Source organism: Salarias fasciatus, chromosome 1, assembly GCF_902148845.1.
Source record: "Salarias fasciatus chromosome 1, fSalaFa1.1, whole genome shotgun sequence".
Taxonomy (NCBI): Eukaryota; Metazoa; Chordata; class Actinopteri; order Blenniiformes; family Blenniidae; genus Salarias; species Salarias fasciatus.
The window spans coordinates 23,012,453-23,028,527 of record NC_043745.1 but is presented as its reverse complement, the minus strand read 5'-3'; the positions used below and the strand labels follow the sequence as shown (position 1 = coordinate 23,028,527).

At 45.3% G+C, this 16,075-nt stretch overlaps 2 protein-coding genes and 1 long non-coding RNA gene across 3 annotated transcripts in view; all 3 read right to left on the bottom strand.

The window, feature by feature from the left end:
* Positions 1-5,889, bottom strand: part of mrvi1 (murine retrovirus integration site 1 homolog) — a 30,585-nt gene extending 24,696 nt beyond the window's left edge. Inside the window, 6 exon segments of the mRNA XM_030095250.1 lie at positions 3,235-3,342; positions 4,232-4,846; positions 5,224-5,313; positions 5,415-5,546; positions 5,636-5,659; positions 5,815-5,889. Coding sequence (XP_029951110.1) covers positions 3,235-3,342; positions 4,232-4,846; positions 5,224-5,313; positions 5,415-5,546; positions 5,636-5,659; positions 5,815-5,889 — 1,044 coding nt within the window.
* A 93-nt stretch (positions 5,890-5,982) lies between these two features.
* On the bottom strand, positions 5,983-6,309 carry LOC115380873 (uncharacterized). Its single transcript, XR_003931445.1, has 3 exons — positions 6,255-6,309; positions 6,118-6,174; positions 5,983-6,043 (listed from the first exon to the last, which is right to left on the bottom strand). It is a non-coding gene; the product is annotated as an uncharacterized LOC115380873 (long non-coding RNA).
* Positions 6,310-6,327: 18 nt separating this feature from the next.
* On the bottom strand, positions 6,328-9,574 carry LOC115391127 (lymphoid-restricted membrane protein-like). The gene is made up of 9 exons (XM_030095240.1): positions 9,565-9,574; positions 8,750-8,869; positions 8,199-8,376; positions 7,215-7,273; positions 7,072-7,132; positions 6,820-6,978; positions 6,547-6,664; positions 6,371-6,458; positions 6,328-6,332 (listed from the first exon to the last, which is right to left on the bottom strand). Coding segments are annotated over exons 1-9 (789 nt in total). The 5' UTR covers positions 9,566-9,574.
* Between the last annotated feature and the right edge of the window lie 6,501 nt (positions 9,575-16,075).

Here is a 16,075-nt window from a genome sequence, read left to right as displayed (position 1 = left end):
TGTGTGTGTGCGCGACAAAAGCACAGATCAGAAACAATCACGGAGGAGAGCAGTGAGGCTTTCTGTCCTGCTGATGGTGTTGGTAGCCTGATGTTCACCTGAATGGCAGAAATAGTGTAACCCCCTGTTTCAGGAAGTATCCCACCCTTCCCACCTCTATAACCCCGGGCAACAATAACCTGGCAACCATTTTGAGTACACAAGGTGCTCGATCCGCTAGTTGAAAGCTCCTGTCGTCTGCTTCAGGAGCTGTCGGGGTAAAAAAAAAAAGGTTTGTGGAAACAAGCGAGAGGGTAAATAAGTCATGGGCCTGACATCAAGCACCATCAGGGCGCTGAACAGGTAACTGCATCAATATAAGTAAGTTTCTAACAATTATGAATGATGGGAAATGATCAGCAGGAAAATGTAATTCAATTAACTGTTCTTCTTTTGTTCAGAGCTTGTTGAATGTTTTATATGGAGATTAATTATTTCATTAAAACCAAGTCGACGAAACAGTGATGGATGGATACGGTAAACCACGGACAGCTGGCTATAAAATAAACTTGTTTTCTGCTATTGGCTCTCAGGAAAGACATTTTGTCATATTGTGGCAACAAAAAAAGGAGGCAAATCACCCATGGGTAGTACATCAAGTACTTCCAGAGCTGTTAGACTAAAGACAAACTTAAAAATGAGCAGCTCATAATGAAACAGGCAGCGGTTATCAAAGAAAGACATCGCTGCTTTTATGCAGGAGTAACAAAAAACCTGAATCTGAAGAGACATGTTTCCTGGAGATTTTTGCTTTGTAAATCTTTTCAAAGATCGGTGAGCTATACGAGGATAAACAACCTGAATATGAACTCCTTTTTTCTTTCAGAGCCTTTCTTTCCTGGAAATACAAATTAATTCAAATTTACTGCCACAGAGATCTTGGTGCTGCTTGTCACCTTTCACTCATGGAGTATACATTTCCCATGAAAGAGTACACTGTACACACACACACACACACCACACACACACACACACACACACACACACACACACACACACACACACACACAGTCTTGTATTCTATCCTTGTGGGGGACCGTCCATTGACTCCCATTCATGTCTAGCCCCTAACCCGACCCTTACCCTAACCCTAACCCACACCAAAACAAAGCCTAACCCTAAAGAAATGTTTTTGCACTTTTACTTTTTTCAGTAACAACAACATGGTCAAGGAAAACACTGTTTCTCCTACTTAGGACCGGAAAAAAGGTCCCCACAAGGCACGTCGTTCCACGTTTTGCTATCCTTGTGGGGACATTTGGCCCCGACAAGGATAGAAATACAAGAACACACACACACACACACACACACACACACACACACACACACACACACACACACAGTGCTTCAGTGGATCTTATGTGTCACACATCACCCTCCCTGGCTCTTTATAAACAGAAATGCAAAAACTTAAAAAAGTGGTGTTTATTTATTTGTACTGCTGGTGCAGTATCTCAGATAAAAGGTTTACCGATGTGCAGAAAGTATAAAGAGAGGAGCATGAAATGAAGTTTTAAAAGCCTTCATAGAGGCACAGTAGTCCATTGTGCTCTTTCATAACAATATCACAGGCAGACATGTGAAAGCTGAGCTCTTGATATTATCAGCAATCACAATCTCTTTGTTTTGTTATTTTTTTTTAGTAATTTTAAAAGCACATTTAGTGTACCACAAACAGAAACATATTACTACCCATGATTGTAAATGCCGATATCTAATAAGCTTTTTCTATTAATTAATAATAAAGCCCTGAAAGAATGAATAGCTCAGTATTCCAGATCTTTCATTGCTCACAGATCAAGCAAAAGTCAAGTGGGCTCCGCAGTATGACTTTAACACCTGTAACACAGTTTTAACTGATCTTTCTTTGTGTTGTGCTTGTTCCTTATACAGAAGGAGATCAATTGGCTTTGTTCTCAAAACAAAATCTACACCTTATTTCTTATGCGCCTCATTGATGCACTCTAACCCTCACAGATGTATATCCGTTTTTATTACTATTTTTTTAAACTGCTGCACTTTCATGATGCCTGTATAAACTGTATATACACACACATAGTTTTAGTTATTTCATTGTACTTTTTCTCTTTTAAATACTGATTTGCACACTCATCTGTGTTCTCCGTTCTTACTTTTAATGCTGCTCTGTGTGCTTCAGATTGCACCGCGGGGACAAATAAAGTTTGTTAGATTTGATTTGATTTGATTTACTCCAGATGGTTACATTTGGGGACACAAAGTTTGGACAGCGGACTGTAAGACCGCTCCTGGCTGTTCATTTGAACTTTAAAGATGCATTCTGAAGGTACCCACTGGTTCTCAGCAAGCTGTAAACTTTTCTCTGAATCACAAATGAACCATTAATAGTAAGACTTGGTTTTCTGAGCCTCTCAGACTATTTGTAGAAGGAAATATTTTCCATGACCTTTCCCAAAGAGGTGGAACAAAAATGTGCTTTCTTTGAATGGTCCACATTATCAATCCACCAAAATACGATATGTGATGAATTGATGAAATTATCAGTGTGTACCCATCAACTTTCTGATTATTTGAAGGTTCTCTTTGAAGCATTTGTTCATGAAAATGTTTTTAAGAAACGTGGAGTCTCATGTTTGCATGTTCATAGCCATACCGTCTTCTCGGCAGAAAACAACACAATGATTTGCCAAGAATGACAAATTAAGATCCAATAACAGACCTGATCTGCTTTTTACTCTTTAAAGGATGTATTAGCATTCATTTAACTTGTTCTCTATCTTGAGTGGTGCAAATAAAAGACTTTCATTTCCTTATAATGATTAAAATAGGGAGCGCAGAGGAAACAATAGCTCACTTAATAAGTATTTAACCATGAAAAAGTATTGAAGCATTGAAAAAAATCCAACTCAAAATATCTGAAATTCAGTGTGTTTTCAGGGGGAAAAAAAACCACATCTGTGAGATAATTTTCCACATGCTGCCCTTTGATAAATAACCATAAACTCTCTCGGAGCCGATTCTTTCTTCCTCCTCTCTGCCTGCTGTTGTGTGCAATGTAAATATCTACAGAGTCTATTTTTAGACGTCCTCTGGGATTACCCTTACAAAAGGAAGTCGTCTAAATTCATCTGTCTCACTGTACCCCAGAACCACTGAAGAGCACTGGAGATGTATTTCTGGAGTCGCCATACCATTCAAGGATAAGTGAGGGATCACAGGAGATGAAGGAGGCTGCTCCATAAGGTCTGCCTCCTCCACCGGCTCCGCCGTTAAACCTCCAACATCTGGTCGAGGATCATCGGGAAGACTGACACCTGGAGACTTCTGGAGAGTACAGACAGAACAGCCTCACTACTGCCTTCATATGTCATGGCAGAAGAAGTAATTGCAGGATGTTTATCTCCACATGTGGACCGTAACGTGAAAGGAGACGTGCAGATTTCACTGTTGCATGGAAAACATATCAAAAACTGTTAAATCCTTTCATCTTTCGCCTCCTTTCCAGTACAAAACATACATGAACATGCATTGTTTTTGAGGATAAAGTGTTTTTGAGACTCAACAAGCATTCTTCTGTCCTTGTTTGAATCTGCACAACTTTATTTATTTGTCTAGCTGGCATCAACTCAACAAATGAAAGAGGCATATATCTAAAAATACTTTGATCAGTTAAGTAAAGGAAACTCGAGACAAGAGGTCATCATCTGAATCAGTGGAAACAGGAGCTACAACAACATTTGAATTGCTCAGTTAAGCTCATTTTTCAGTAAGTCTGTCATGTTCTCTGCATTCGTAATTGCACTAAATTAACTCATGAAGGCATCTCTAAACATATGTACTCTATTTGCAAAGCACAGGCAAACTTTTGAAGGTTTATAAGCAGGCAAAATTTTGTGTTCAGGGTTTATGGTCAAAAACAGTTTGAAACCTTTTAGGTGTTCACAAGATGTGTGCAATTCGTTAAAAGATTTTGTTTGTCACAGACTTTCAGGGTAGATTTGTACAAAAGCATGGAGATTCATCCACCATTCGCCCACTCAGCCACCAGCTCTCATCTGCAGCCAGGGAAGCTCCACCCTTCAACTATGGTTTTAAAAAAATTTTTTGGTTTTTTCTTCTCCATATGACTTTATGAGGGTTTGATTAAATTCTTATTTAGTCAGGCAGTGAAGAGGGAAGTTGAGCTCAGACATGCTGTTAACAGTTCTCTCACCTGAGCGGAAGTGCTAGATGAGGTTTTGGTCTCCAGACGGTTCAGCTGCTCCTCGGTGTTGGCCGCTCGGCCCAGCGCCTCCTCCACCTTCTGAGTGATGCTGTCCATCCTCGCTCTCGCATGGCTCACCCTCTGCTCGCTCTCTCTCAGCAGCTCGGCGGTCTCCAGGGCATTACTGACCATCGCCTCCATCCTCTTCAGGGTCGCCAGGAGACCGTCCGCGGTCTCCTGGAGCTGGGTTTGTTTCTGCGCTGAGATCTCCACTGGATCTGTGGCCGCCGCCGCATCCCTGAACTCCTTCACCACCGTCCCGACGGTTTTGTCGACTCGTTCAGTCTCGGTGTTGGTTTCTTTGTCAAGATGGAGAACTCGAGTGGCGTGCTGTTGCTTGGCGCTCTCCTGTGCAGATTTCAGAGAGGCTTGCAGGTGGCAGACCTGCTCCCTCATATCAGTGACGGTCTGCTCGGCTAGCTGGAGCTTTGCTTGGGTATCAGTCAGCTCCTGGTTGGACTTGGTTTCTCTCGTCCGGGCCTTCGCTCCTTCCGAGCTGAGCGCTTTCCACCAGTTGACCACCGTCACCTTCTTGCCCTCCTGGGTCTGCGTCTGAGTCCCCGTCTGGGTTTGCTGGATTTGCTTTGGCTCCTTGTCCCGGGCTCTCCTCCGCTCCTCCACCTTCTCCCCTTTCTCCTCCCACACACACTTTTGCAGCTCCAGCTCCTGCAGCCTGAGAACCACCACCACAGTTTTATAAACATCTCCTTTCCACGGCGTTGGGTCTGCAGTTACCAAGGGGCACTAAAACTGCACTTATCCCAATCGCGTGTTACACACAGGGGATGATAACTCTTCTGGCTTACGCAATGGAGATGCCCATAAACACACTTACGAGACCAGACACCCTTTTTATTAGCTTAGCTTCTTAGAACAGGGACTAACATCAACGGAGTCTGGCCCGTTACCATAACAGGGCAAAGAGAGGTAAAAAAACTCACATACACATTGACAAGCTGCTGCTTGATGCTTGCCTGTTGCTGCTGGCGGCTCGGAAAAGGTTTCTCCTGCACTTCTACAGGAGCAGACTCCTGAGTGTGTGAGAGAGGTCACATGAAAAAGATTTACACTCTCAGTTTTTCATCTCCAATGCATGCAATCACCAACAATCCAAGGAGTACTGTCCGCTCACCCTCTCAGGATATTTACTATGCAGCAGGTGAGCGATTTCTGCACTCTTGATCCTGTGAATGATGCTCTGAATGTCGTCGCTGTTTGAGTGCAGCGACGGGAGACTTAAGTCATCCAGACCTTGGTGATGCTGCTGCAGGCAAAGAGGGCAAAGCAGAACAAAGGACAACATGAAACAGACGAACGGCATCAAGACAGGAGGGAAACAGGAGTCAAACCCACCTGCTGCATGTCCTGCAGCTCGCTCTGCAGAGAACGGAGGTTTGGAGGGTCTCGGCTGTAAAGACCTTGGGGACTCAAAAGGTGCCTGTCATACCTGCCGGAAGTCAATACTTTTAACAAATTATGCTTTTGAGAAGAGCTGCCACATCAAGTTCCACATGAGAATGAATGAAAAGTACCTCAGAAGAACTTGGTGTGAGTGTTCCTGTAACCTCATCAGCTCTGACTGCAGACCCTGCAACGCCACAAGTCATTGTGCAAACTAACAACACTACGATCTCCTCTTTGTAAATTTCCAGGTAAATTGCAAAAACTTTAATTTGCTTTGTGAGTGAACATCAAACTGACCTCAATGATTTTGTGATTCTCTACATGGGAATTCTTCATCTTATCCATGATAACATCTTTCTGGAGAGAAATATTCAGCAGTCTCAGAGGTAAGACAGAAGATCATCATGTAAAACTCACCATAACAAACATACCTTTGTGATTTCTCTGTCTCTTAGTGTCAACATAACCAGTGTTTCCTCAAGTTCAGTCTGTAAACAGATAGATGTTCAGTTAAAAACTTAAAAGTTTGAAATGAACACCAGCGTGACAAAGGCAGTTCTGTTCCTACCCTCAACTCAGAGTTGACTTTTCTCATTTTGTTGAGGGTATCTTCTGAACAGGTTTTCTCGAAGGCCAGTTTTTCATTCTGTGTGGGAGAATAAGAAATGTTAATCACAGGAAAACGTACATTAATCTCTCTTCTGATGTTGACCTGTGCTACCTTGTCTTCCAGCCTCCTAATGTGAACCTTCAGACATTCCACCTCATTGCTCTGAAGTCCAGAGAAGAGTTACATGTCAATAAAATCCTCTCAGTCTTGGAAAGAAGCTTTATTGGGAGCCAGGTGAATGTTAATGTACCAGTTTAGTGCAGCTGCTCTGTGAGCGACTGGCTCTTTCCTGAGCCTCTTTAAAAGCCTGGCGCGTCTCCTCCAGCTCCTCTGTCAGGGATCTGACTCTCACCGCAGAACGCTGAGCACTGCGGGCAGCAAAAACCAACCAGTCAGTTATTCCTTGTGCACTGAAAGCACACCTGTCACAAGCGGCAGAGATGTTCACATCCAGTTCATTTTGACATTTCATAGTCAAAATGAACTTTTATTTAGGCGGATGAGGTGTGAGTTCATCCTTCACCTGACCAGCTTCGCTCGCAGCTCGGTGATCTCCAGGGAGAGCTGCAGGTTCACGTCCTCGCACTGAGCCACGGTCCTCAGCAGGCTGCTGTTCTGCTCGCTCAGTTTGCGCTGCGCGTGCTTGAGTTCGGCCACTGTGCCGGACAGGTCCCTTCCATCACTGATCCCAAACAATAGATAAAAGTGAAGTATAAAAACAAACTGACTGCCGCGAATAAACACAAGCAGTGATCGAGGGGGCCAAAGAACTAACCAAGAGCACTGGTGGCCATCTGACAAGGCTGCCTTGTTTTGAGAAAAGGAAAAATCCAGCCCTGAGAGGAAATCAGGTTGAGTGAATTGCTTTTTATCTGATTGAGATGTTCTGTCTGTCAGAAAAGTACGGGGAGAGCTTACCGTTAACGGGTACTTTAGAGGAGTCTGGCCAGCGTATGTGGCTGCTTTCCACATCGCTGCTGAAACACAGGAGTGTGTGTTAGTTTCTTCAACTCTTTAAAAATGCATAATAAGAAAATATCCATACAATATTAATCATTTAACTGTACAACATGGAGAACATGTGTTGTAAATTGACGATTGTAGAAGAGAGTCTCTGTGGCAGGGGACGTCAAACATACGACATTCTGTATGAAGTTGTGCTGTTGCTCAGTTCTTGTGACGTTTCAAATGAGACCAGAGATCAGTGGTGCAGCGGTGAAATGTGGCTACCTTATTACTTGTAAAGTATATAGTGTTAATATCAGTGCTGTAATGTGTTGGTTAAAAATTAAGCTCTGAAGGTTGCTGAAATCATGTGTCCTGAGCTGCTAAAGGCTTTAACCAACATTAGCTAACAAAATAACTCTCTGCCGGATAACGTTTCACATCTTTCAAGAGCATTTTGGGTTCAAAATGAGGCACAAATTTTGTCCATTTTACAGATTTTTATATATCAAAGGCAGAGTTGTGATAGAAGATCGGTTTTCCTGGTCATGTAGCTCCTAAACCAAAATATGTTTGACACCCCTCTTTTAAAAGGACTTCTAAGCTTCATTTCTAGATTCTATTAACATCAATACTCTCTCTGTAGTGTTGAAGATGAATGTTAGACTACAAAAATATTTTTAAGGATCCTCATAAAAGACCTGCTGACCTGCACTGAAAAGATTACTTGATGAAAAGTACATCATACATAAAGTTAGCAAAAGCCAAAACAATCTATGATGCTGCATTTGAATATACATTCAGCAGCAGGATGAAAGTAGCTCTGACCCTGAAGACCTGATATCTCCTTGTATCTTGAGTATTAGTCTAAATAATGATAAATATGGTACTTAAGTTTAACAAAGTCATTGAATGCAATCTACAATGCTGCATCTGTCTTGTGTAGTTCAGTCTTACCCCTGGCTGCATTGTGCGATCCACTCCCTCATGGTGGAGTGGAAAGTCTCCCGGCTCACATGCGGGTTCAGGGAGTCGGGGTCAAGGAGCTGCCTCAGGGCAGCCAGTTTCTCCTGCTCTGGACTCTGAGCCGTCATGGTTTGCAGGTACTGAATGAGAGTGGAGGCCAACACCTCTCCTGGAGACCAGGGGGGAATAAATTGTACTTCACTGTGTATTGTGTTTAGTTCAGTGGTTTTCAATGTAAAAATTAAAATTAGACATTATTTTACAACACATAAACACCCGTTTGTAGAATTTGATTTATTTTAATCTATTGGAAGTGACGTGCCTTTAATGCTTGCATTAAAATACTAAAATAAGCTTAAGTGGAAAACAGAGTAACATTTGCTACAGTTCCAAACAACTTGTAAAGATGGATCAGATTTTCCAAAAAATGCATCTGATTCGGACAAGAAAAGTTGTCATTTTTGTGGTTCAAGCTCCTTAAGAGGGGGAAATCCCACCTAACAGGTCAAAATCCCCGGGTTTAGTTCAGTTCTTTACTGTACCTGTATTGCTGGTATTGCAAGCATTATACATGATGTCAAGGAGTTCGTGTTCGGAGAATCCACTTGTGTCGCTGTTGTTCTCCAGCACGTCCCTCGTCCCACCGCTGGAAGACTCCCACACTTCACATGTTGACCAAGATGATAGTGCATGTCAGTGTTTATGGAAAAGAAGAAATACAATATATCACACAGTGAGAAACTGTGGGATGTTTTAATAAATGAACACATTTGTTACTGTCACTGCCATCAGACATTGTTCTTTTTGCCTTGGAGGCCTGCAGGGGAAATATTCTGATGGCCAGTCACAATTCTACAATCCCTTCAATCTTACAATTTATAAGCAAACAATGATTTCTTTTAGTGTGCAATATCTGCAAGACAGAGCAAATAGCAAAGAAAACAAATAAAATGAATAAATAAATAAAGATATAAAGAAATAAATAAATCAAATGTTAAAACCAAGCCGAATCCAAGGCTTAGTGAAACGAGTAAGGATTAATTATCTCTTCTTAAGATAAGTTTTTTGAAATACTTTCATATATGTATATGGGTCTAGTTATATCGGCAGATAACATCTTTTTATTGAAATGCTTTGATCAAGTATAAAATGTAAGTCAATCTCACACGATAATTTTATCATCTTCATGTAAAAAGTAAAAATGTAAAATAAGAAAACTTTAATTTCCAACAAAAGGAAAATACTGTCTGCTATGTATGCACTTCTCATTTTAATAATACAACTATATATTGAGGTCACTGATATGTAAGACATTTCCATGAAAACATAGAATCAAGTTAAAAAAAGAAATTCTTACTTGTCAGTCCTGTTGGTGCCTCGGCAAAGAAAATTGTTTTTAATAAATGTTAAATTGATGCATTGTTTTCCTCTTATTATTTTTCCGCTCCTCATCTGATTTGCTGTGATGTTACGAGACGTCTTGGAGATGCTCTTGTGCTTGTTTTCACTGCTTCACATCAAAACCAGCTGACATCCCCCTGCTGCCCCCTCTGCTCCCCCCTCCTTGCTCACCTTCTAACATTCTGCTGGCACAAACAGGCCAGTGGCCATGTTGAGGATTTCAATTTCATTTTTAATCATATAAATATTTATTTATGTATTTATTTATTTATTTATTTATTGGATACTGCAAATGCAAACAGCATGTTTTCTTTTAGTTGTAACACTTGACTTTCTCATTTAATTCTATCAAGTTCCAAAGTGGCTCTATAAACATTCAGTCATGTGTAGAATAGTCTTTGGTCAGAAAAATGTTGATATTATAGTTACTAGACGTAACGACACTTCTACGAGTGTGTGCGTGCCTACCTACGGACTTCGCTATTGGTACCCTCCTTTGGCGCCAGCCAGACACTGAGAAGATCAAACGCGTTGCAGCGCCAATCATGCCCGCATGCTAGCGCACGCCTCTAATTCATGTGGTGCTTCGCCCACCTACGGGCTTCGCTATTGGTATCCTACCAAAGTGGAGGCCGTAGAATAAATGTACTCCCAGCTGGACAGGCTGACAAGATTGGCGCAGAAGAGGAAGCAGGCAGGCCGTATGCGCTGATCGCACACGTGTCCAAGAAAAACCGTGACACACCGTCAACGGAGCACGCACACACCAGTCAGGACTCCCAGAGTCACACCGGCAGGCGAACAAGACCTTCGCCGCAGTCTTGAAGTTCCCCAGGGAAAACAGCAGCCTACCAGGCCAAGAACCAGTTCACTGACGCGACAGGACCCATGTCCAAGCATGAGACCGACATGGCAACAGAACTGGCGCACATATCCACAAGATAGAAGCGCACGAAAGTAGACGCAGAAGCCAAAGAAGCAGCTTGACAGATGTCACCCACCGTGACACCTCTGCGCAGAGCCGCAGAGGCAGCCACACAACGTGTGGAATGCGCGTTAACACACTGCCGGGGGCGGGAGGTTTCGTGCCTCATAAGCAGCTGTAATAGCACCACCAACCCAATGGGCAGGGCGCTGGGAGGACAGCGGGGCTCCATGTCCCCTGGCTCCGAAACCCACAAACAGCTGGTCTGTCGTGTGGAAGCTCGCTGTACGCTCAACGCAACAACGCAGAGCTCTGATCGGACACAGCAACCGCAGCCGCGGATCGTCCACTGATGAACCAGGCGAGGTGCAAAGCGCCCTGATCCAGATCACTCTTGAACAAAAATTCGAAGTGATAACCTTGGGATGAAAAGCTGCGTTTGGCCAGAGATGAACCAACCCACCATCTTGGCTGAAGGACATGCAGGAGGGGTGGACCGACAGGGTGCAGAGATCCCCAACCCTTTTGGTAGAAGCCAGAGCCAAAAGAAGGGCAACCTTGAAGGAGAGAAAACGGAAGTCCACCTGCTCCAAAGGCTCGAAGGCCCCCCCCCCCAGACCATCCAGCATGACGTGGAGGTCCCACGGGGGAACGACTTGTCTAGGGGGAGGCCTAAGCCTACATGCCCCACACAGAAAGCGCTTCACCAGCGGGTGGCTGCCTGCTGAAAAATGCTCGTAGCCAGCGTGGCCCGTCATGATGGCCGATGCAAACACTGTGAGAGTGGAAGCAGAGCGACCAAATCAAGCTTTATCTGGAAGCCCTCCAGTATTGGTTTTCCAACTGGATGAAAGTCTAATCAGGAAGAGGCGAGCATTCAGCATTTTCTGTTGCATGTGGAAGCCTCGTCTCCTGTACCTACTAGTTGGTTTGCCACTGCTTTTTTTCCAAAAACACCGTGGGTGAAGTGTCACATGGTAACAGACATGCGCACAAAGCAGGCATAGAGCCCCAACAATGGAAAGCAATCCGACATGCCGTTGAAGTTTGCTCTGATCATCATTGTAAACTCAAACTCAAGTCAGTCTAATCAGAGAGAAGTGTTTACATGGTACAGGTTTACTCAGACTGGTGTTTGGCATGTTTTGGATTTGTTAGAGACAAACAGACGCATTCGTGTTGGTATCGCATGTTGGATAAGTATGTTAGGAAAGGTCTTGGTCAAGCTGCTTCAAAATATTGCAGTCAGATGGAAAGTCAGACATTGCCGGGTCCCTTGGCCTCACGTCGGTGTGTTTAAACATCACAATGCTCTGGATGTTCCGTCTTTACTTCCTTCCTGAATCCTTGCTGTTGGTTTATTAATCCTGACCAGCTGCCACTTGATCACAGCGTAATTTCACATCCAAGTGTGATCCGATCCAGAAGATGGCAGCGCAGAGCTTCAGCCGGTGTCGCTGTGACAGGCTGTCACTGAGGCAGTGTTGCTCAGCAGTGGCTTCCAGCTGGGGTCAGAGCAAACTGCATGCTGCTGTTCATGAACTGTAAAGAAGCACAGTTTCCGAACAGCGGCTGAACCGTGAAACTAAGCAGTCTGTGTTTCCAATCATTTATTATCTGCTTCACGTGTGTGTGTGTGTGTGTGTGTGTGTGTGTGTGTGTGTGTGTGCCATTAAAGGTAAACGCTATCACTCTAACAAGAATAAGATCAACTAAATAGTTTCACCCGGGATTAAGGGCGTGTGCCACAACTTAAAAAAGACAGCATCAATGGAGCCGCAGTTTGAGTCTTCATAGCAACAGGGAAGCAGGGGAAGGGGTTTTCACTTTAACACGCCTATAATGCACATTTGAATATGTTTTAAGAAAGTATAGTGTAACACACTGCAGCTGCAGCAGTAGAACGTTGCTTGAGTCAGTGTGTCAGATTAGATGTTGTCCGTTGCAATTACAATAATGTTACAGGTGAAAACTGCTTGAATTGTAAGATATTTTTTCAATTTAGATGCAATATGGGAGAAACACACTAGACTGCGACTTAAAATGAAATATAAAAACGCTGTTCAAACATGTGACACTTCGGAATAATCTGATGGGAGTACCGTGGTCTTGGACCCTCCTCATTTGGGGAGGGTTTCGTTGTGATTCCCACAATGCTTTCATTTTTTTCTCTTTCTCAAACAGGTTTTTCTCCAGATGCATTTGGTTGAGGAGAGTACAGAATTTTCTCCCATCTGCTCCAGTGCATTTTGGAGAGAAATGTTCTCGCTGAAATCCAAATGATCACACATTTTGACACGATAGAAAATTGCATTTTAACAATTATTTTATTTATTACATTTTTTCCAGTTAATGCTCAAATTGAATTTGTGTTGTGGGGAAACAGCTGTGTGCACATGTCAAATGCAAATTGCCGTTGCTATCATGTTCACAATGCCTGCATGTGAAAGTAAAGCATTGTGAAAACGCTAGCAGATGCGGAGCAGAATCATTGCATGATGCAGCAGCAGCTACAAGCTTTAGCCCCCCACTGGAATAAATCTGTTGTGGCTGCAGGTTGAATCCAGCCGTGAGTAAAATGTATCCGGTGGAAATACAGCCGGTGTAAAGTTCCTCTACAGCTATGTGTGCAGATCTCTTTTGCATGTGCGTGAATCCCTTATGCGCCCTCGGACTTTGACAGTGTAATGCCTCCATCGATGTTACTGTTGTAAACTTCATGTGTCTGTCTTGGATGGTAGAAGCGACCGGCCCCCCAGCAGCAGCTTCCCTCCTCTTATTGACCAAGGTCACTCTTCTTCCTCCTCTGAAACAACCTTCGCCAGAAACCCTTGTGCCCGTCGTTCTTGTGGTCCTTCTTGGTGTCCTGTATTGTTGCCAGTGCCTCCAAATCTTTGACTACTTCGGTCCCTGAAGCTGTGATCGTGCCCTCAGTTGTCCAGTTGCCATCTAAATCTTTTGTCTCTTCAGAGACAACTTTCTTTTTTCTCCACCTTCTTCTCTCCATTGTGTCTCTTCTTGCCACGACGCCTCCAGAAGCCTCTTTTTTTCTCTTTCTTGGCCTTGATTGTCTCCACTAAAACCTTGTTGGCCTCCTGTAATCTGATCTTCTCAGACTGGAAGCTATCTTTCTCAGCCCGGAGGCTCTCCTTCTCAGTGTGGAGTTTCTCCATTTCAGCCCGGAGGCTATCTTTCTCAGCCCGGAGGGACTCCATCTCTTCCTGGAGGCTCTTGTTTTCAGCCCGGAGGCTATCTTTCTCAGCCCGGAGGGACTCCATCTCTTCCTGGAGGCTCTTGTTTTCAGCCCGGAAGCTGTCTTTCTCGAACTTGAGGGTCTCCATGTCAGACCGGAGCGTCTCTATGTCAGACTGGAGGGACTCGATCTCAGCACGGAGGGATTTCTCAGCCAATGAAGCCTCACTCTCCACCCTCTTCCTCTCCTCCACCTCCTGCTCCAGCTTCTTCTCAAGAACTCCAAGCTTCATTTTCCATTCCTGTTCTTTTTGCAGCTCGTGCTTTCCTCGGTCAGCCAGCAGCTCAGACGATTTCTTTAGCATTGCACAAATCCTCCCATTTTCCTTCTTATATTGGGACAGCATCACTTCTGAGTCTCTCAGCTTCCCCTTCAGCTCATTCACTTCTCTTTTGAAGTCTCCAATGTGCTTCTGGAGTGTGAGGTTGTCTGCCTCGGCCCTGGTCGCCTTCTTTCTCTCTGCCTGCAGCAGTTCAGACATCTTGCGGAGCTCCTCTTTCATTGATTTGTCTTCACTGTGTTGGCTCTCCTGGTTTATCTTTCCCTGGTCCTCCTCCAGTTGCCCAGTTCTTTTCATCAGCTCCTTCTGAACTTCAAGAAACTCCTCACATTTTCCTGTTTTCTCCCTCAGTTCATTTTTTAACTCCAGAATCTTCATTTCACGGTCTGTAACCGTCTGAATGAGCTCATCAATATGAGCGCGCATTTCTAAAAATTCAGGAGGACAATGATTACAACGGCGGGGCTTCCTGGGGAATCCTCCTCTCCCCCGGGGATGCTGATATTCAGTCATTTCCGCAAATGTGCTGAACAGAACGCAAATGTGCTAACTAATTCGTCAGTCGGTCGGTGCTGTCGCTGTTCACTCTGAAAGTGTCTTCAGTGAACGTGAACTATTGACTCGAAAACGGCTCTCTCTGTGATCTAGCAGCTGCTCCACTGGGGGCTTCTGGTAGTTGTGACAGGAGAACCAGACCAAGCTGCAGGTTGAAGCTGTCTGATGACATCAATGATGACATCACAGCCAGAGCAAAGCAATATGCAAATGAGGCTGCCACTATTGTCCTCGCTAGCAACGGTTGCTAGGGCAGCTGTCTCTCTCTCTCTCTTGCTCTCTCTTGCTCTCTCTCTCTCTCTCTCTCTCCCACACACACCTGGTTATCTTGTTGCACATTGACTCAAAACATGTTAACAAAGCTCCAGTTCTACTTCGTAAGTGCTTAGCCTGCCTACGGGCTTCGCTAGTGGGCACACCTCCAATCTCTGTCCAATCCACTGAGACTATACAAAGCTCGACGCACCAATCCCCCGCACGCGATGGCGCAGCGCCACGCCCCACACCGAGGGTACATAACCTCGGATGGCGCTAAGCAAACTCTTCTTCTTTCTCAGCATCTCCATGAGACTTAGAAGCTTCTTCTACGGATCAAGATTCGACTTGAATGGATTCGCCGGCCCGGGACCAGTCGCCATCGGGCGTCGGGCCGTTCTCCTGCCGCTCCTGCGGCATTCCGCTCATCGTACAGGACTGTCACGAGCTCTGCTTCCTCTGCCTTGGCTGGCAGCATCACCGCCAGCGGACCTCCTGCCCGGCCTGCCTCGCGCTGCCGCTCGAAGAGAGCCAGCGGCGAGCAGCCTTCATGGGCACAACCTCCCCGGCTCCTGCCGGTGAGGACGACGCCGAGGAGACCACCGCCGCCGCCTACGACTGGGCCGAGATCCGCGGCAGCGTCAGCAGCAGCAGCAGCAGCAGCAGCGTGTCTGTGTCACGGAGTTCGACTCGGTTCGACTCCGCCTCCACCGCATCCCGTCTCCCCCGTGAGCCTGTGGAGCACCTCGCGGGGCTCTTCACTTCAGCCGCCGAGCGCACCGGCCTCGCGCTGCCGCCGCAGCCTCCGGAGCCGGTGCAGCGTGATTTGCACTCGGGCTGGCAACCCAGTCACGGGCTCGGTCCCGGACTGCGGTCCTATGTCCCGCAGTGCCGTCGTTTCAAGCTCACGTGCAGCGGGACTGGGGTACGCCACTTGCCGCCAAGGGTACGGTGAAGGGCTACCGAGAGTATTCTTGTGTGGAGGGCTGGCCGCCGGTCTCCGGAGTGCCTTCCATTGAGGACTCCATTCGGCTGTGCCTCCTCCCCCGATCCTCCGCTTGGCCCGGCGGAAAGCCCGTGCTGCCGTCTGAAAGGGACAGGCGCATGGCGAGCTTCCTGGATCGTGGCTACGCTAGCGGCAACCTGACGTTCGCCCTAGCCAATAACATGACCTTCCTCCTGGGCTCTGTGGACAAGAT

Coding starts and splice junctions, on each gene's coding strand:
- LOC115391127 (XM_030095240.1), bottom strand. Junction 6,979..7,071: donor GATGGCCACCAGTGCTCTTG/GTTAGTTCTTTG, acceptor GTTTGGGATCAG/TGATGGAAGGGACCTGTCCG. Junction 6,459..6,546: donor AGAGCAGCTGCACTAAACTG/GTACATTAACAT, acceptor TCTGGACTTCAG/AGCAATGAGGTGGAATGTCT.